Source organism: Pangasianodon hypophthalmus, chromosome 17 (assembly GCF_027358585.1).
Source record: "Pangasianodon hypophthalmus isolate fPanHyp1 chromosome 17, fPanHyp1.pri, whole genome shotgun sequence".
NCBI lineage: Eukaryota > Metazoa > Chordata > Actinopteri > Siluriformes > Pangasiidae > Pangasianodon > Pangasianodon hypophthalmus.
This window is the reverse complement of record NC_069726.1, coordinates 7,138,902-7,158,273: the sequence shown is the minus strand read 5'-3', so window position 1 is coordinate 7,158,273 and position 19,372 is coordinate 7,138,902. Positions and strand designations below refer to the sequence as shown.

Sequence of the window (19,372 nt, the reverse complement as noted above, 5' to 3'; positions counted from 1 at the left end):
GGAAAAAACCACTGAAACCTCCTGCTTGTCTTTTGTTGGCAACAAGCTAGCCAGTTAACTGTGATGAGTAAAGTATGTTTTCTTCCTCAAAACATTAAACTGTATAGTTTATAGATATAACAAGCTTATATGCTTGTATTCTAATTGATCTAAAGAAAATACTTGTATATATATTATACTTTGTTTACTGCTGGTGTTGTTATCAGCCATGTTGACTTGACGTCACTTGCTGAACTCCGAGACGAGGAGACCATCCCAAGCTCTGGAGTAGGAATTCTGTGTTCTGTGTTTTCTTTGGTTCATTTCAACACTGCAGCAGCGCTTTAGTCCTTTAGACTGTCTGTACACTCTGCTCAAACAGATCTAAAGTTCTAAAGCTTTAACATTCATGGTAATACCGCTATCAACACCATCATACTCATCATCCTGTAGTCCAGTTGAGTATCTGCTGTAGCTCGTCACAACTGTGTAGTATAGCTGCATTGCATTCTGGAAGTTTGAGTCCAGCATTTGCTTTCTCTGCCAGTCTCTCCACTACACTATTTAAATAAGATCAATATGTAATAAATAATCTGACCTCTTTTTAAAAGATATTGAGCCGAGCTTTTCCCGACACATGATTACACATACTGGGATCACAAAATAAGCCTAATTTCATGTCTTCTCTGTGGTAGTTACACACAAAGAGACAGTCATATTTGTAATTCAAGTGGTAACAAGGTACGATAATGCAGGAATTTTTTCAGAACAAGGAAAGTCTCCGTAGTCTCTTAAAAATCCCTACTTTTCAGATCGACTAGGAGGTTATTTGGCTTATGGGTATTGTAGTAATGTGGGAGTGCAGTATTTTGTACTATAAGTGATATACTTTACAAGCAAACCACGTTACCATGTGAAATACAAGACCAACTACTACAGAAAAGATGAGAAATTACGCTTATTTCACGAGCCTGGTAAGTCTAACCATACAGTATTACATGCAAAGCACAGCTTTACACGTGAAGTGGTCTATGCTCAATATGTTTAAAAAAAGAGGTAAAAGTATTTATGACGTATCAATCTTATTAACCTATTTCACATTCTTTTTTTTTTTTTTTTTTTTTTTCTTTTTTTTTAACAAATACAGTATGTAGAAGCGTTTCAAAACTTCCGGTGAAATAGTGACCAATCACAATCACTGCAGCGTCCCACGATGTAAATGCCTAAAATATGCAGTGATATGCAGCCTTTCAATTTGAATGGACAGATCAAACATCTGTTGTCTGGTGGAATGTTTTTGACAAAGCCAGCAGTGTGTGTGTATTACAAACTCAAAAAAAAAAAAAAAAACAGCACTGTGTGTGGTACAAACTCAAAAAAACCCAGCAGTCTCTTTATGTGGGATGTGCTCCTGCTATAGCACAACTCTTCCTCCTCCAGATAAGTGAGCTAATTTAAAACAACAACAACAACAACAACAAAAACCCATTTTAGTGCTTACCTTAATCTGGAATACACTGTTGTATTAATGAACTGCTTGGATTTGCTGTCATTAATGCTTTATTCCCATAAATTAGTGGAGAAGTGTGTGTGGTTACATTATGTTGATTGAGCATTTGAGTGAATGATGCATTGGTATCATTAATCCTTTATATTTGAGATTGTTTAGTTTTGTGACTGCACTAGCAATGTCTTCCTGTGACACCAGAGCGGCACACGACCCCTAACGTCTCATGAGAATAATGAAAATACAGCACCAACCAACAAATTAGCACCAAAATCACTATGCACATCACAGATATTTAATGTGCTTCAGGGCGGAGTGATCTTTAAATTCTACCAACATGGTGACTTTGCAACCCTTGGGTTAAACACACTGGATCTTATTTACAGTGAGTATAATGCTCAACGGACAGTCTTTTTCTGAAGCAGTTATGAGGGTCTCTCTCTCTCTCTCTCTCTCTCCTTCAATGTGGACTTAAACCATAAATGAATTTGCAAGGCCGCTGGCATTGTGGATTACCCCCCCACCCATCTAATGAGCTCTTGATCGTCCCGCCAGCTGGTTGAATGACCTGAGGCAGTCACCCTGCTGACCCCCAAACACTCAGCAGAACTAAACTAGGCTGAGTTTTCCATAAGTATCGCAGCACACAGCTATTTGTTAAATGGTAGAGCGAGCATCAAATTGAACACTCACTCTCCCAGTGAAGATGAGAATAACTTTATGATGCGTTTGGTAAAGAAGGTGCTGAACTGAGCAAGACCTGATCAGAGGAATGAGTTTGTTTCTATGGTAACATTCGGTGACTCCAATCAATAATTCTTGTGACATTCACACAACAGGGTTGCCTTCTAGCCATGATACATGTTTTTTTTATTATTATTTTTTAAAATATTTTTTTGTAGTCCTTTGTATTGTGCTCCTGTCCTCAGTCCTAGAAAAAAAGCAACATTTTGTTCCACTGCATATGCTTGTACTTGTTGGGATGATAATATAAATATACTTGACTTAATGTTATTAGGTTTCTAATTCAAACACAAAGGGATACGTTAATATGACTGCGTCTTGCACATGCTGCAGCAATCTGTCATAGCTATAAAAACAACCAAGTCCAGAACCTTCAGCCAGTTTACGAGCCAATAATCTGTTTTAGTGGACCTATTTGCTTGTTTGACATTCAATCTACATTCTAGAGTAAAGCAGAAATATGCCATAGCACTTTGGATCATACATGACAATGTCTAGTTAAGACCCACTGTCAGTAGTAGTAAGAGATCATCTGGAAAGAGAATGAATGCACACAAGTCATAAATAATGTGTTTTAGCTCCTAAGATAATAGGGGCTGTCAAAAGTATTCATTTGCCTTTTTAACAATTGCTGTTATTATTTCATGTCATGTTTCATTATGTGCTTGCTTCTACTTCCCAAAGGTATTAATTGTTTCGACTGTATTCAGTTAAAATATAGCCATAGCTAGCTAATAACATTCTTTTCTCAAGATTGTTGGCTCCTAGTGAATGCATTTGCTGCTGATTATATGCGAGTGTGCATGTGTGAACCTGCTGCTCTCTCCTTGTGGCTGTAGGACAGGCTGACAGCTATACACTGGCCAGATGGAATTCACTGGAGCTGAGGAGCTGACGGATGAGGAGAAGGAAATCATCAACAGTGTGCTGGCCCGGGCCGAGCTAATTGAGGCCATGGAGCAGGAGCGGATTGGGTGAGATCTGCTACTGAGTACAGTCTGACACCATTTTTCAGCTCCTTCCTTGTACTAGCAACCAGTAGACTGTAGATTAGAGTGTTCAAATTAGGTGTGCACTGGTGCTGGGACAACCACAGAAAGGCCACGTTCATTAACATGAGAATGTATATGGTGCTCACTCCGGTCATTCATTCACCTTCAGCAGAGATTGCTAAAACTTTCTGTGGGAGTGGACGGGATTGGTCGGAATTCCTTCAGGAATGGGCTGGATTGGCCAGAATTCTTCGGGAGAAGATAGGAGTGGGATGAAATGAACAGTCCCGGGCTGTGCACACCTCTAATTCAAGTCTCTTTGACCAAACATGAACCTCAACTTATCAAAAAGTGCTGGATCATTGCTGAGTCTGTGCTCTGATCTCAGTCTACTTCCTGGTTGGTTGATGCAAAAAAGACTTTATTTCACTGAGGAAAACTGAAGCAAAAGTAAATCCACTTCTACTAGATCTAAATGGAAAGAGAAATTTATTGGGGAAAAATATGGACTCATTAAAACGTTTTTTTCTAAAGTGATTTACAATGATTCAGCACAAGCACATCATTCTCGGTGTTTGCTACTGCATTTTGGCTCCATTACAACCGCTGCATGAGTCAGGAAGAGCTGGACACCTCTGCAAGTCATTAATAGTGAATGTTAAACTACAGCTTTCTATCAATCTTTCTGATTAGCAATCTGTCTTTATTTGATCTGCTAATGCATTCCACCCATACTCCTGACCTCAACACTTAATTTGCAAAGCGACTTTTTTGATTCCTTCTATCAGTAGAATTTAAGAAGGAGTGTTTAAGGGCTTTAAGGAGTAGTTGAAGGAGTGTGTAATGAGCTTACCGCTGTTGTGTCCTGCAGACGTTTGGTCAATCGGCTGGACACGATAAAGAGGACGGCGTGCGGTGACGGCCACTCGCAATGCCTGCTCTGCGGCCAGCAGTTCGGCTTGATGGGAGTCAGCATGGTCATGTGTGATGAGTGCAAGAAGGTATAGAGCAGGAGTCTTAGGATCTTTACAGCTGTACCAGATCTACAGCTACAGTAAAATCTATGTGGCCTGTATATAATAATACACAAGTGGTTTGACTCAATTACAACATTTTTTCTAATCCTAAGTTTATGGTTTTAAAAATTTATGGTAACTACTTACTATTTATACGTTAATATGGAGCAATCACAGGTGCTGTGTGGTATAATAATATAATAAGAAACAAAGTCAGTGTATACGGTACATGGTGCTACAGTAAAATATTTACTCAGACATTAATAAGTAAATATGTAGTATTGTAAGTAATACGTGGTGCAGGTTGGAAATATAAAGAAATAATAATAATAATGTGGGTTTGTACGTGATATTCTCTAGAGCAATTATATCCATCTTTATTTACATTGAGATCAAGTGTTTTGCACCAGAACTAATGTAGGGGTTTCACAGTAACGGGGGTGAATACTTATGCAATCACAACTTTTATATATGCAAACTACTGTACACTATTTTGTGTAGATTCAGGACACACAATCAAATCCATTTCAGTTCCAGGTTGTAACACTACAAACTGTGGAAAAGTTCAAGAGGGGTTAATAATTATGCAATGCAAATCAATAAGTAGACTTATTTTCTTATTGCAAATTTGTCGCTTATACCTACCTACATATTCTATTCCAATATTCACGCACCCCTACTGAGACAGCTGGTAGTACCACTTTTGTGTTATTTCCAAGCATAAAATGCTCAAATATATGAGGCAGTTCTCACCATCCTTATTATGCATTTGCATATTCATCTTACACCAAGTATTACTTGTAAATGCTACATTATTACTTGCTAAGCTCTGAAATTATTGTGTTGTGGCACCACATTCTATTATACAAGCTGGGTAGTTTATTATGCACTGTAACATCCAATAATGCAAAGTATTTACTATCCAGCTATTAAATACTCTGCACTTACTATATTGTAAAATAGTGTGCCACCAAACAAACATTCAGTTATATGACACAGGTGCAGCTGCTGCACACATCCTGTGAAAAGTCTATGTAATATTCCTTATCAGCACTAAAGTCCATCTTTAGTGATGTCACATGCTGTGGAAATGCACTGAAAGCTGATGCTATTTGGCCTCTGTGAGTGTGTTTGCACTTGTACAGTCTCTTGAGGCCAATATGTGTGTACATGTAAGTGTGTGTGTGTGTGTGTTTTCTTGCCCACCACAGCACATATGCACCAAGTGTGGCATTCGGAGTAACAGTCGTTCCTGCCCTGTATGGCTGTGCAAGATATGCAGTGAACACAAAGAGGTCAGAAATCATTAAATAATGTCATTTCATAATGTCCTTTGTCCATAGGTCCTTTGTCACACAGCCACTTTGTGCAGTGTGTATAAGAAATTTTGGAAACAATTTCTTTGACCTATTTTGGGCTTTCATATCACATTCACAAGTATGGCATGAATAATTCAATAAAAATTTTATTTGTTTAGCACTTTTTACAGTAGACATTGTCACAAAGCAGCTTTACAACAATCCAAATGTAGATTTAGTTTCCTAATGAGCAAGCAAGAGGCGACAGCGGCAAGGAAAAACTCCCAGAGACAACATGAATAAGAAACCTTGAGAGGAATCAGAGTCAAAAGGGAAACCATCCTCTTCTGGGTGAGAAGGATACTGGGTTTTTAAATCATTACTCTTCTTCTAACTGTAGAAACAGGCAAACAGATCTAAGTGTGTGCGCACAAGACAGGCTTTATGATTACAGCAGCAAGTCTACAGTATCCAGGTGAGATTATTCACTGAAGAAAGGGTGCGACTTGGGCAAACTGTTTTGGGAAGTGTACATTTTTATGATATCCATCCATAACTGCAGAGTGTGAGTCACAAGAGCAGTAGCTTCAAGCAGAAGTACAGCATGAAAGCAATAATGGAAGATTTGTGTAAGGCTTATGTAAAAATCTGAAATATTTTTGATGAAAAATATATAATAACTTTGTCTTGAAAGAGAGAAGAACCATAAATTATAATTATGGGTTGACATATCTTTGAAGTTATTATTTTGGAAGTTCTCATTCATGTTGATCTGTCATTAGCTTTTGGGAGATGTATTTGCTGTATCTATTTATTCTAGGAACATGGAGGAACATTGGTTCAATGCTCTTCAATGCTCTTCAGTGTCCTTGCATTCAAACTATCAAGCATCATTACAAATTTACATTTTTACAAAGTCCATATACCAGTCAGCTATACCCTCGGACTAAAGTGTTATTCCAATTTGCATTTGTAACACTATTTATACCTTCTACAGTGTGTTGTATGTGCTCTTAGTAAAAACAAACCATCAACTTGCAAGATAAAGGGAAAAAAATGTCAGAGGCAATCTCGATCAGTTGACCCAGAATTATAACTGAGGCTTCTTCTCTCTTTCATGTGAAGAAAAAAGTCACATAAACCCTCTAATATCAACTCAAGAGTTTTGACATAGCATTTTATAAATCGTCAGCATTACATGCAGTGAATATGCTTAAGTATGTGTCAGAAAGACCCTATGAAGTAGGAGTGTAAGGCAATGCCACGGTCTGTATCTGTATTTGTATTTGTATTTTTTTAAAAATAGACCTTACTACTATGCCCCATTAGGAAAAACAGGATAAAAACAGAGGTAGCACAGTCCTCAATCACTGCTGAATAGACCGATGGGACTTTTTTAATCCAGGCAGTCCAAAGTGTGCATTCTATATATATATATATATATATATATATATATATATATATATATATATATATATATATATATATATATATATATATACTGTTCATTCCATCTATACTGTTTATTCCATTTATTCATATTCAGTTCATATTCATCTCTCTGTAGGTACCCTTCAAATAAAGTGTCACTGAATTTTTCAAGGGGATTAACTGTTTATTTTTTTTTAACACACCGAAACAGAGAGCGGTGCATATGGTTGTCATTTTCTGCTTGACAGGTTCAGCACCTCTGACTTTAGGAGGCTCTTTCACCATAATGAGATGATTCATGCCTTTGATGAGTCACTGCTGTCACAGGGCAGCATGCAGACGGCATCCCATAATACAACATGATCATGCAGACACTAAAGTATTTTATTTGTCCCTAATCTAGAGCACCCTCATTTGCAAATAATACAAAGGGCTGACAATTGCCTGGATTCTTCAATAATTCAGACTTTATGGTTAAAATCCTGGTTTCCTCTGTGGTTTTTATGTTATGCAAATTGGGCTCTGTGCAAATCCATGCCATGTTTGAAGTTTTGCAGTTTTTGTAAATAATTTTGTATCACTTTAAGAAGTTAGTTGCATTCTGTCAGGTAAACATGCTTAACAATAGCTTGTTATATGACCTTAGTTGACTATAAATCTAACATAGTGATGATACAGAATTAAATAAGGAAGTCTAAATCTTTGTGGAACTTATTAAACTGCTCGCTCTCAGATCCTAATGGGACTCTAAATGAGTCTAAAGGCACACTTGGAGGGTAAACCTGTTAGATAGATAGATAGATAGATAGATAGATAGATAGATAGATAGATAGATAGATAGATAGATAGATAGATAGATAGATAGATAGATAGATAGATAGATAGATAGATAGATAGATAGATAGATAGATAGATAGATAGATAGAACTTTATTGTCATTACACAGTACAGGTACTCAGCAACGAAATGCAGTTTAGCATCTACTGGAAGTGCAAATAGTAGCATTGTGCAAATTAACAGAGTGCAGTTTAAATATGTATATAAGTAAATAAATAACAAGGCAATGGGCAGTGAATATGTGCAGCAGCTACTGAGTAGATAACAATATGAATGGTAATTACACTATGTAGGTATAAAAAAGTATAATATATGCAATTAGTAGTCATAAATATATGTAAGAGATATGTACATTGTATATACAACAGTACCCAGATTATCCATGGATAATATACAATGAATATACAGATAATATATAGATATATAAAGATAACCTAAGATATATACTGAATCGTTAATTATATAGAGATAATACAGAATATACTGTGTAGAATAGAACTGCAGGATGATTAGAGGCAGTAAAACATCAGTAGCCTAACAGTGTAGTGTAGAGTTAGCAGGGTAATAGTCGTGGGGAAGAAGCTGGCCCTGAGCCTGCCGTTTCTGGTACGAATGTTCCTGTATCTCCTCCTGGAAGGAAGGAGGTTGAACAATCTGTGACTGGGATGGGAGGAGTCCCTGATGAGGTTGCTGGGAGCTGGGCACCAGTGATGTGTCGGGTGGTTTTCACCACCCTTTGCAGGGGTTTTCTTTCAGACACTGTGGAGCTGCTATACCACACTGTGATGCAGCTGGTCAGGATGCTCTCAATGATGCAGTGATAAAAACTTATTAAGATCTGGGAGACAGATGAACTTTCTTCAGTCTCCTTAGGAAGTAAAGACACTGTTGTGCCTTTCTAACCAGAATTGAAGAATTTTGGTGCAAGGACAGATCCTCAGAGATGTGGACAGCCAGGAACCTGAAGCTGGAGAAACGGTCTACTTCAGTCTCACTGATGGAACTTCTAGACAGGAGAGTGTCTGCTGCTTTTATTTGGTCTTCTTGGTGATGAGGTTGTTGGTGGAACACCATGCTACTAGACTACGGATCTCCTCCCTGGAGTTCGATTCATCATTGTTGTTGATGTGACCTGTCTCCATGGTATCATCAGCATACTTGATGATAATGTTGGAGTTATGCAGGGGCACCATATGCAGGGGCTGCAAGGGTACATTTTTACACTACCCAGAGTGGTGCACTGTGAGTTTAAAAGCATGCACTTGATATTCTCCACCCTGATTTTGACTCCAGTCTCTGTGAGTCTCTTTTTACTCCAGGCTTTTTGAAAGCCTACTCCACCTATGACACAGGTGTCCAGGCTTGTCATTTAAGGTTCGGTGTGGATCTTTGCAGATAAGACTGAACAGTCCTGATCTAGGCCACCTGGGTAGTCAGTTCCACTCTTCTCCCTGCAGGGATGCCCCTGATCTTAGTAACATTTCACCAGTATGTTTTCTTTGGAAATTCATACTGTGTGGTTAATCACTGAGGGTTGTGCTTTGCACAACGTTATTCAGACATAACTACAGACTTTCTTGCGCAGTATCTACTCAAGCGAGGAGCAGTATTAAGTTCAGTGTCACTGTCTGACAGCCTGATGTAACCACATTTATGTAATTTTAACCATATTTATGTCATTTTAAATCCTCTTAAAATACTATGGCATGCTATCTGAGGCCAATATTATGGCACTATTAATTAATTAATAGTATCAACCCTTTAAAGTCCTCAAAAAGTTTTTTTCCTTGCACAAAAGACATCTGGCATCTCAAGAACTGAATTTTGTATGGATAATTTGGAAATTAATGGAAAGTTACCAGTAATAATTATTTTATATCCTCTTTATGGAAATTCAGCTGCATAATCTTTTAATAAAATATAGAATTCAGTGATAAAACAGATAAACCTTTTTCTCTCCAGAGATTACTCCATTTCATTGATAACTCTCAACTGGAAAACTGTTGTCTGTAACCATCCATGTGTAAGTTAGGGAAAATGCAGGCTTATGATATATGTACTTTTAACTCTTTTCAAGATGTTGAAGCAGTCTGGTGCCTGGTTCTTCAAGGGGTTGCCACAGCAGATCTTGCCTGCACCTTTACCCATTTCGAAGCCGAAACAGTTCAGCACTGCAGGAGACCTACATGCTCCAACTGAACCATCATCCCAACAGGGCACAACTGCTCATTCATATGTCAACACACAGAATGGAGGTTAGCCTCTTAAATTCTTATTCAATTAGTTGTCTTCAGGTTCTTTGAGTTTAAGAGGTTAGCTTACAGGCTATTGTATTGTAAAGTTCACTTCTACCCTGTCAATAGTGGCTCATGTTTAACAATGTACTATGAATACATTACATAGAAGTCTGAATGTGTATTGTGCATAGTAACAAACAGAATAAGTACATTTATCCTATTATTATGCTGTTCCCCCAACTGTAGACAGTGTCTAGCTTATCGTCAGAAAGCAGCAGTTTCTGAGTCAGTGTCTGTATATTGCAATGAGATTTAATATTGAGTCTGAAACGTATAAAAGTGTATACGAACCTGAAAATTGTAATATCACTTTCCTGATTGTTTCAACTCAGCAGAAATGAAGCCTCCTGAGCAAGAAGTGCTGCCTGTCAGTGCTCAGATCAGTCAAACTCAAACTCAATCGGGTGCAGAGAGACAGTCTAATCTGACAGCATGGAAAAAAGTAGAATCTGTCAAGAGCGCCAGTCCTGTGCAGCCGTCTTATCCGAGCTCACTAATGCAGAAAGGTAAAAAAAAAGAGCTGAAAGGTAACAGTAATTCTCATTCTGAGAGGAACTTTGATAATTCCTTCTCTTCTCTATGCTGTATGGAGTCAGAGCTGTATGTTTGAGTTCTGTTTGGAGTAAAACTGAATTACACATGATGGTCAGATCACAGATCACCCAATGTGTTTCTGTAACTGTCCTTGAGAAAGGAGTCCTTCAGATGGAGAGTAGGACAATACCTACTATGCAGCCTCCAAACAGCACCCACACTCCTGCCACAGGCGAGGAGGTAGAGGACTACGACTCTGATGATGCCAGTAAGACTCTAATACACCCTGCTCACGATTAAGCTCTTTACCATGCAGCTCTTTAGTGATTCTCCTCCATCTTGGTTGCAGGCTAGTAGCTTTAGTTTGTAGTTTGGAATTTGTTTTCAGGTTCAATTTCCTCTTGCTGCTATTTTTTGCCCTCTCTCAGCCACACTGGGGATGCTGGAGTTTAGCTTGCTCTATGAGGAGGAAAACAACACTCTGCACTGCAATATCATCAGAGCTAAGGTATCGTGTTCCATCTGTGAGCAGGCCAAAATTGCATTAAATAAGAAGCTCTTCTAAAGTCCATTTCCACACTTCATACACATATATATATATATATATATATATATATATATATATATATATATATATATATATATATATATATATATATATATATACATATATATATATATATGTAAGTCTGAGATCACATTGATCTGAGATGGTTCTTTTCCATTTAAAATTGGAAATAAACAGAAGATTTTAGAATTTTGAAATATTTAAAACAAAGAAACTAAATGTTCAATATATTGAATATTTAATATTCAAGATTTTACACTATTTCCAGGTCTCTATTTAAATGTAAGCAAATATATGATATTGACCATGTTAACTGCTTTGTAGAAAAGGTCCGATTTTCCTCATTCCTAATCTTTTCTATTGAAGCATGTGTTAAGATGCTACTCCAAAGGATATGATGTAAAATGGATCATAAGTTTTTGCACAAACTATTGGAGTCCAAGCCAGCTCGATCGCACACTGTCATTAAAGCAAAAAGCAGACATACCAAATACAAAGACACTCTGAAATTCATGTAAATATTTGAAAGATTCTGAAATGTTTTCTGAAATTGTTTATCATTGTCTCTTTGGTTAAGGGCCTCAAGCCAATGGACTCCAATGGCCTTGCTGATCCATATGTCAAACTGCATTTGCTTCCAGGTGCTAGCAAGGTAAACATTTGGACGTGCAGGACTGTATAATATTTATATATATATATATATATATATATATATATATATATATATATATATATATATATATATATATATATATAAATCATTTAATCTAGTTGGCTTGTCTGTGTATTCTGTAGGCCTGTTGGAGGATTCTTCAAATAATGGTACTAATGGGAACTAAATGTTTATTTAGTCTCAAACCTAGTGTGTGTAGTTGACATTGGTCCAAGAAGGGGTTTTATTTAGCAAAAATGGTGTCAGAATACTGACTCTGATATGGTTTAAATAATGTATGATTATATTGGCACAGCCGCACAGAACACAGAAGGCAAACAGGTTCTTTGTTTAAAATGATTGCATCCAGAATCTCCACAAATTCAAAAAGCTCTCTAGTTTACATTGCAATGTACATCTAGGAACACTTGCAATGTTATGTAGGGCACATTCAGAACTACATATTCATGAAGCTGAATAAAAAAAAAGATTGAATTATAAATATCCTGACAACTTATTTATATAAAAATAAACACTGAAAGTGTTTATTTTTCTCTTTTTGTTAGTCTAACAAGCTACGCACAAAGACTCTGCGCAACACGTTGAACCCAGTTTGGAATGAGACGCTGGTCTACCACGGCATCACCAATGAGGACATGCAGAGAAAAACCCTCAGGTAATGTGATAATTATGTTATATTTAGGGCTTTGTTCTATACCAAATGTAAAAGACAAGGTTAATTATCAAAGAAAGAGAGCAGTATAATCATTAATGGTGTTTAATCAAATAGCAAAGGCTATGAGCAGATATAATAAGCAAATAAAAAAAAAAAAGAGCGTTACTTGTTTAATCCAGAAATATGTCAAGGACTTGAAATGGTTTGTTCTCATTATCCTCCAAATAGGTCAATCTTTAAAGAAGTGCTACATTGTGTACAGCTTTATACCACTGAGTTAAGCTGGGTGGCCTGTGTATTATCAGCTAATCAAAATACAACTAATTATCACAAGGCTGAAAAGCAATATACACCAAAGATTTAAAAAGAGAAGACTGAACAGTAGATATAGGAGTATTAGATACGTGATTGATTTCTAAGCAAGCCAAATTCCGTAGCATTTAATACATAAATCAGGTATTGAAGAGTTGTGTTTATGCCATTTTTCAGGGCTGGTGAATAGCCACCTGATCAGATCTGAGGTTGAGGTGGTCCAGGAGGTCATCTTACTTGTCATCTGTGATAATCACTTCCTGAAAATTCTCCTGCCTCTGGTGTTCCCAAGGCTCAGTTTATTATAACAACCCTATTTTTAGTTAGCAGAATTTAATCTGTAAATGTAAGGCAAGAGTTAACATCATTCTCCATTTGGAAATGGCAATAGAGCTGATGTTTAGAGATATCAGATTCTTTACTGAGTGCTGTAAATACTGTATTGACTGACATTCGACTACTCATTAGCTGATCTCTTTTAGTTACAAAAATAATCAGCTTTATCAAGGAGACAATCTGATTGTGTATTTATTTCAGTTCACTGCCTCCATTTAGATTATACAAGATAAATAAATACAAGGAATGAAGATATTTATCGATTTGTGTTGTTCAGAGACTTCACCGCTTAATTAAAGGCATGACATTTGTAAGATTGCTAAGGGTCAGCATCCACGTTGTTCCCTGTCAGACTCTCTGTGAGCGATGAAGACAAGTTTGGACATAACGAGTTCATTGGGGAAACCCGTGTGGTCCTGAAGAAGCTCAAAGTGAACCAGAAGAAGAACTTCAGTGTGTGTTTGGAGAGAGTTATTCCGGTAAGCTGCATCACTGACTTACTGACTGATGTTATCAGATTACACATATTCTTGTGATATGTCTTCTTGGATTTCACCGTCTGCTTTTGGTTCTCCCACATGTAGGTGAAGCGAACAGCTGCTGGAGGTGCAATACGTGGTATGGCATTGTATGAGGAGGAGGTAAATAAATCATACATAAAGGATGTAAAAGGAAGTTATAATGGCAAAGCACAAGCAATATCATATGAACAAGAGTGCGGTTATACTGAATATTGGCTCAGCTGTGATCCAGCCTTAGGTAATCGCAGCCGTGCCGATATTCGGTATAACTGCATGATTGTGAGTGCGATATTGCTTTTATACAACAGTTCTATAAATAGAAATTAATATAGAATCATTTATATAAGTATATATATAAGTATAAATATATATAAGTGACATTTCGGACACAATGTGGCCGAATGTTCTGTATATTTTTCTCCACTACCAGAAATAGATCCCAAAGAAGCCACACTCTCTCACTAGCTAGCTCACAATGATTTGTACATTCGCGTTAAAGGTGCTTTTGGTAAAAGGTGCTTTCTTCCTTCCTTTTCATCTTCATCTGATGACCTTTCATATTTTAGGTCAAAATTTATATTCCTGAAAAGTATTGTTTGCTATGTCCACTGATGATGTTGAGAACACTACTGCAGTAGCAGTTTCAAACCAGGAAGTGGAATTTTACTTTGCTAACACAGACGAGCGGAGTGATACACACAGTGAAACATCGCAGTGTGGTTATAGGAAATATAAGCACTCTTGGAACGCCGCTCAACCAATCAAATTAGTGGACCGGAACTATTGTATAAAAGACAATATACAGTATATAGCACTTTCAGAAAGGGAAATATTTGAACCTTTGACCTTTTTTTTACTATCCATATAATAATGTACACTATTTGACCATTATTATTATTTGTGATAATAAAGGAACATCCTTGAAACCGAATATACTAAAAATCTTCATTTTGTTGTATGAGTATGCATCCTCATGTTTGCGCTCATTAATGGTGTGGTTAGTGATTTTCAATTAATCTTTTTTGTAATATTTGTCTTGTCCCATAAAATTGAGCAGAATAAAATATCAGAGCAGTCGAAACAAACTGTGTCTGGTCTGCTGGGTTGTGTCTGTAGATAAACGAGGGTGATGATGCAGAGGAGAGAGGACGTATTCTGGTGTCTCTCACCTACAACAGCCAGCAGAGTCAACTCATTGTGGGTATCGTCCGCTGTGCTCATCTGGCTCCCATGGATGCCAATGGCTACTCTGACCCTTATGTCAAGATGTAGGTATTAAAAAAGCTATAACATTGTAAACACCTTCAGTCTTTAAAGCATCAATATCAAACTCCTATTTTTTTCTCATCATGGAGACTTTCATGAGGTGCTCTAGACAAAAACATACATTATGCAATTGGGCTACACAAGATCTACCAAAAACCTCATTTCCAAAGGGATAAAACCTTGCCACCATCTGTCCTTATGCAAATGAGGTCATGCTAAATGACAGTCATTGTTAAGCATGTTAGCGTTTATTTGATAGATTATTTTTTTAAGCTAATTAGTTTCCAGTGTAGCTCATAATTGAACTGCACATTGTCATGTTTATTGTCTTCATGCTGCTTTGTAGTTCTCTGAAACCTGACATGGGGAAGAAAGCGAAGAATAAAACGCAGATCAAGAAGAAGACCCTCAACCCTGAATTTAATGAGGTTTGCTCTCTCCGTCTGTCTCGCTAATACCCTTCTGTTTTATTAATAAGCACCATTGACATGACACCTTGAGAGAACATTTATGAGCTCTGTCAGTTTAAAACAAAGAAGGTGCTTTATTCTGTTCACGTCACATGAAATGGGTTCTGCCACTGACATGCTTCACACACGGCTGACTGAGTTTTTGTTATTGCAGGAATTCAGCTATGAGATCAAACACAGTGAACTAGCAAAGAAGACTTTGGATATCTCCGTCTGGGATTATGACATGGGAAAATCCAATGATTTCATAGGTATAGTGACATTATTACAAGAACATAATAATAATAATAATAACAATTATTATTATTGTTATTATTATTATTATTATTATTATTATTACACTACAGTTCCTTATTTTTTTTATTTTGTACACCCAAACTGCTGGAAAATGTCATGTACTGGCATATGCATGCAATATTCCACAGGCCAAAGTCATGATAATGAAGGCCATGACCTTGATGAATATGGAAAGAAATTCATGTCACATTAAAAATGCACATTAGGAAAAATGTGACAGGCAATGTGCACCCTTCACATTACTTGTGGACAATGTGGTAAAATGAAAAATCTTTATTACATTGTTTTTACATTACTTGCACTTTTTTACTGAATGTGTGGATTTGCTTATAAAGAATGAAATACTGAAATTGTGTCAGAATAGACTATTTCAGGACACTTCGAATTGCCACATTTTCAAGCTTTTTCAAATTTCATTCCACTGCGCAGTGTTTGAAACATGCCAAAGCTATAATGTAATAACTGTCCAATCATAAGCCTTGTCCTGAATGATGATATGTTTGTTATGCAGGCTTACAGGCAGAACACCAGTTAATCTCTTTCATGGTAATGACTAATTGAAACTATCTACCTATTTCTCAGTTCATTTCCTATTGCAAAATATTTAAAAAAATTGTCCAAGATTTGTTCATCTTCAGCTCTTTAATACATTCATGAGTCAGTGGCACATCATCAGGCTGAACAAATTTTTTCGAATTTGTCAGAGGACATCTGATTGGACAGTTTTTACATTTTATACCACAGCGCTCTTGAATGCTCAATTCTGACTGGTCAGAAGGTTTAATTAATAAATTTTTATTTTATGTAATGGCCACTCTGACAGTAGTTCCAGTTGGTTCTAATACATTATAATTTCTATAACATCAATTTATGCAGGTTGGAAGCTCCACACAAATCGATTAAAATGTGTACTTGTTGATGTAGTGATGTTTTCTGAGAGAAGAAATGAACATTTTTGGAAGTTGTCAGCGCTTCGTTATAGTCAGAGGCAAAACTATAACTTTAACTTTATAGGTAAAACTATAACATTTTCCGACAGAGGAAAGTCTTCATTCCTGCATTTTTTGTATATATTAACTTTGAGAGAGAGAACAAAGAGAGGCTGTGAGGCAACAAATGTTTATAAGCTTTAATATAAGTGATAAAATGAACTAACTTGTTTCATGGATGTTCCACAACATTAAATGTAGCTGTAAATGGATAAAACATATCATTCTTTAATTATTAAAATTGTATTTGTTGGCAAATTGCTGTGGTATAAGAAGATTAAAACAGTTAAATGTTCCTTATTTAGTGTTTGAAATACAATGAAGGCTTTCACATCGAGCTTAGTGCTTTGTGCCGGAGTGTTTAAAGCACAGTGAACCACAATAAGTTGCGTAAGAGATAAATGCATTTAATTCTCTCACATTCTTTGAATGCAAATCCACACATCGTTTTTCAGTAAGAGAACAGGCGTCATGAAAACAACATAACAAAGGTTTGTTTTCATTTCGACACGTTTCACATGTTACTGTTGAAAACTATTGCGCCATCTTTCATGTTTGTCCACTTGAATGATTTAAATTTCAATTTAACATGGATTCCTCTCCATATGATCATAATGGCAAGCAGATGAAATATATGAAATATTTGTGGTATGAAACACAGGAGGCTGCCAGCTTGGTATCACAGCCAAAGGAGAATGCCTGAAGCACTGGTACGAGTGCCTGAAGAACAAAGATAAGAAGATCGAACGCTGGCATGTGCTGTTCAATCAAAACAACATCGAGGCTGATGACTGAAATACGCTGATCTCCATATCCTAATAGATCTTACTTTGTGACTCCGTACGATCCTGTCTTCCACCATTCATTTTCATCCCTCTTAAAACTGCTCCTACTGTGCTAATTAGCCTGACTTCATGTACGATAGTGCACTTCTTGCTTCATGCTCTTACAACGAGCTATTATGTAATTAGTGGTTTAGATAATCTTTAACTGTCTAACTGTATTGAATCTAATCCACTATTGCAAAGGATGATAAGAAAAACCGTGTTACATTAGGTACTGAGAAAGTAAATGTGACTTTAAATGTGACGTAATTACAGTATTTTAATTATGAGCATCTTCCCCTAAATAATTTTGACTTTAATGACAAATGACTGCTGTAATAAAATAGATAAAAATTCTGCACAGTAAGTGGTATAACGTATCAAGCTACATCTTATATACAGGTTGTTGTATATTGATATTCCCATATATTTTTCAAAAATGTTCAGATCCAAAATTGTATTTTACACTATAGAAAAACAATGATGAAACTGAGTAATAATTGTTGACGTACCTGAGGGTGATATATATACTATATATGCACTCACCATCCACTTTATTAGGAACACCTGCACATTCATGTAGTTATCTAATCAGCTAATCATGTGGCAGCAGCACAATGCAAAGTAATGCAGATACAGGTCAAGAGCTTCAGGTAATTTTCACATCAAACATCAGAATGAAGAAAAAGTATGATCTCTGTGACTTTGATCATGGCATGGATGTTTGTACCAGAAGGGCTGGTTTGAGAATTTCAGAAACTGCTGATCTCCTGGGATTTTCAAACACAACAGTCTCTAGAGTTTACACAAACCATTGAGTGAGTGACAGTTCTGAGGGTGGAAACACGTTTTGATAAGAGAGGTCAGAGGAAAATGGTCAGATTGGATTGTGCTGCCAGGAAGGATATAGTAACTCAAATATTCACTCTTTACAACTGTGTTGATCTGAAAAGCATGCACAAAACATTAAACCTTGAGGTGGATTGGCTACAACAGCACAAGACCACATTGGGTTTCACGCCTGTCAGCCAAGAACAGGAATCGGACGCTATCATGGGCACAGGCTCACCCAAACTGGAGAGTTGAAGATTGGAAAAAAAAAATCACCTGGTCTTTTTCCAGTCTTCAGCTGTCCATTTTCAGTGAGTCTGTGCCCATGATAGCCTCAGATTCTTGTTCTCGGCTGACAGGAGTGGAACCTGATGTACTCTTCTGCTGTTGTAGCCCATCCACCTCAAGGTTTGATGTGTTGTGCATTCTGAGATGCTTTTCTGCTCACCACGGTTGTTAAGAGTGCTTATTTAGTTACTATAGACTTCCTGTCAGCTCAGACCAGTCTGGTCATTCTCCTCTGATCTCAACAATGTGTTTCAGCTTGCAGACCCTCCACTCACAGGACGTTTTCTGTTTTTCACACCATTCTTTGTAAACTCTAGAGACTGTTGTGTGTGAAAATCCCAGGAGATCAGCAGTTTCTCAAACCAGCCCATCTGGCACCAACAACCCTACCACAGTTAAAGTCACAGATATCACAATTTTCCCCCATTCCGATGTTTGATGTGAACATTAACTGAAGTTCTTGACCTGTAGCTGCATGATTTTATGCATTGCGCTGCTGCCACATGATTAGCTGATTAGGTAACTGCATAAATGTGCATATGTACAGGTGTTCCTAATAAAATGGATGGCGAGTGTATATATACAGACTAAATGCTTGCTTATTCAGAAAATGTTATTTGTGCATGGACACTTTCTTAAATATGTTTGCCCACGTTATATTGCGACTGATACTAAAAGATTATTTAATATATTTGTTATTTATTCAG

The 19,372-nt window shown here is 36.9% G+C and overlaps 1 protein-coding gene across 2 annotated transcripts in view; it reads left to right on the top strand.

Moving 5' to 3' along the window:
- The window catches only part of rph3aa (rabphilin 3A homolog (mouse), a), a 34,031-nt gene extending 15,855 nt beyond the window's left edge, over positions 1 to 18,176 (top strand). Inside the window, exons 2-16 of one of the 2 annotated variants that reach the window (XM_026943666.3) lie at positions 3,070 to 3,204; positions 4,094 to 4,223; positions 5,450 to 5,533; positions 9,882 to 10,059; positions 10,434 to 10,607; positions 10,796 to 10,903; positions 11,064 to 11,143; positions 11,781 to 11,855; positions 12,422 to 12,531; positions 13,532 to 13,658; positions 13,764 to 13,820; positions 14,817 to 14,968; positions 15,313 to 15,394; positions 15,591 to 15,687; positions 17,384 to 18,176. In XM_026943666.3, coding sequence (XP_026799467.3) covers positions 3,098 to 3,204; positions 4,094 to 4,223; positions 5,450 to 5,533; positions 9,882 to 10,059; positions 10,434 to 10,607; positions 10,796 to 10,903; positions 11,064 to 11,143; positions 11,781 to 11,855; positions 12,422 to 12,531; positions 13,532 to 13,658; positions 13,764 to 13,820; positions 14,817 to 14,968; positions 15,313 to 15,394; positions 15,591 to 15,687; positions 17,384 to 17,517 — 1,695 coding nt within the window. In that variant the 5' untranslated portion in view covers positions 3,070 to 3,097 and the 3' untranslated portion in view covers positions 17,518 to 18,176. The remainder of the gene's footprint in view (positions 1 to 3,069; positions 3,205 to 4,093; positions 4,224 to 5,449; positions 5,534 to 9,881; positions 10,060 to 10,433; positions 10,608 to 10,795; positions 10,904 to 11,063; positions 11,144 to 11,780; positions 11,856 to 12,421; positions 12,532 to 13,531; positions 13,659 to 13,763; positions 13,821 to 14,816; positions 14,969 to 15,312; positions 15,395 to 15,590; positions 15,688 to 17,383) is intronic. The other variant, XM_026943667.3, reaches the window with a different exon arrangement.
- The last annotated feature ends 1,196 nt before the right edge of the window (positions 18,177 to 19,372 follow it).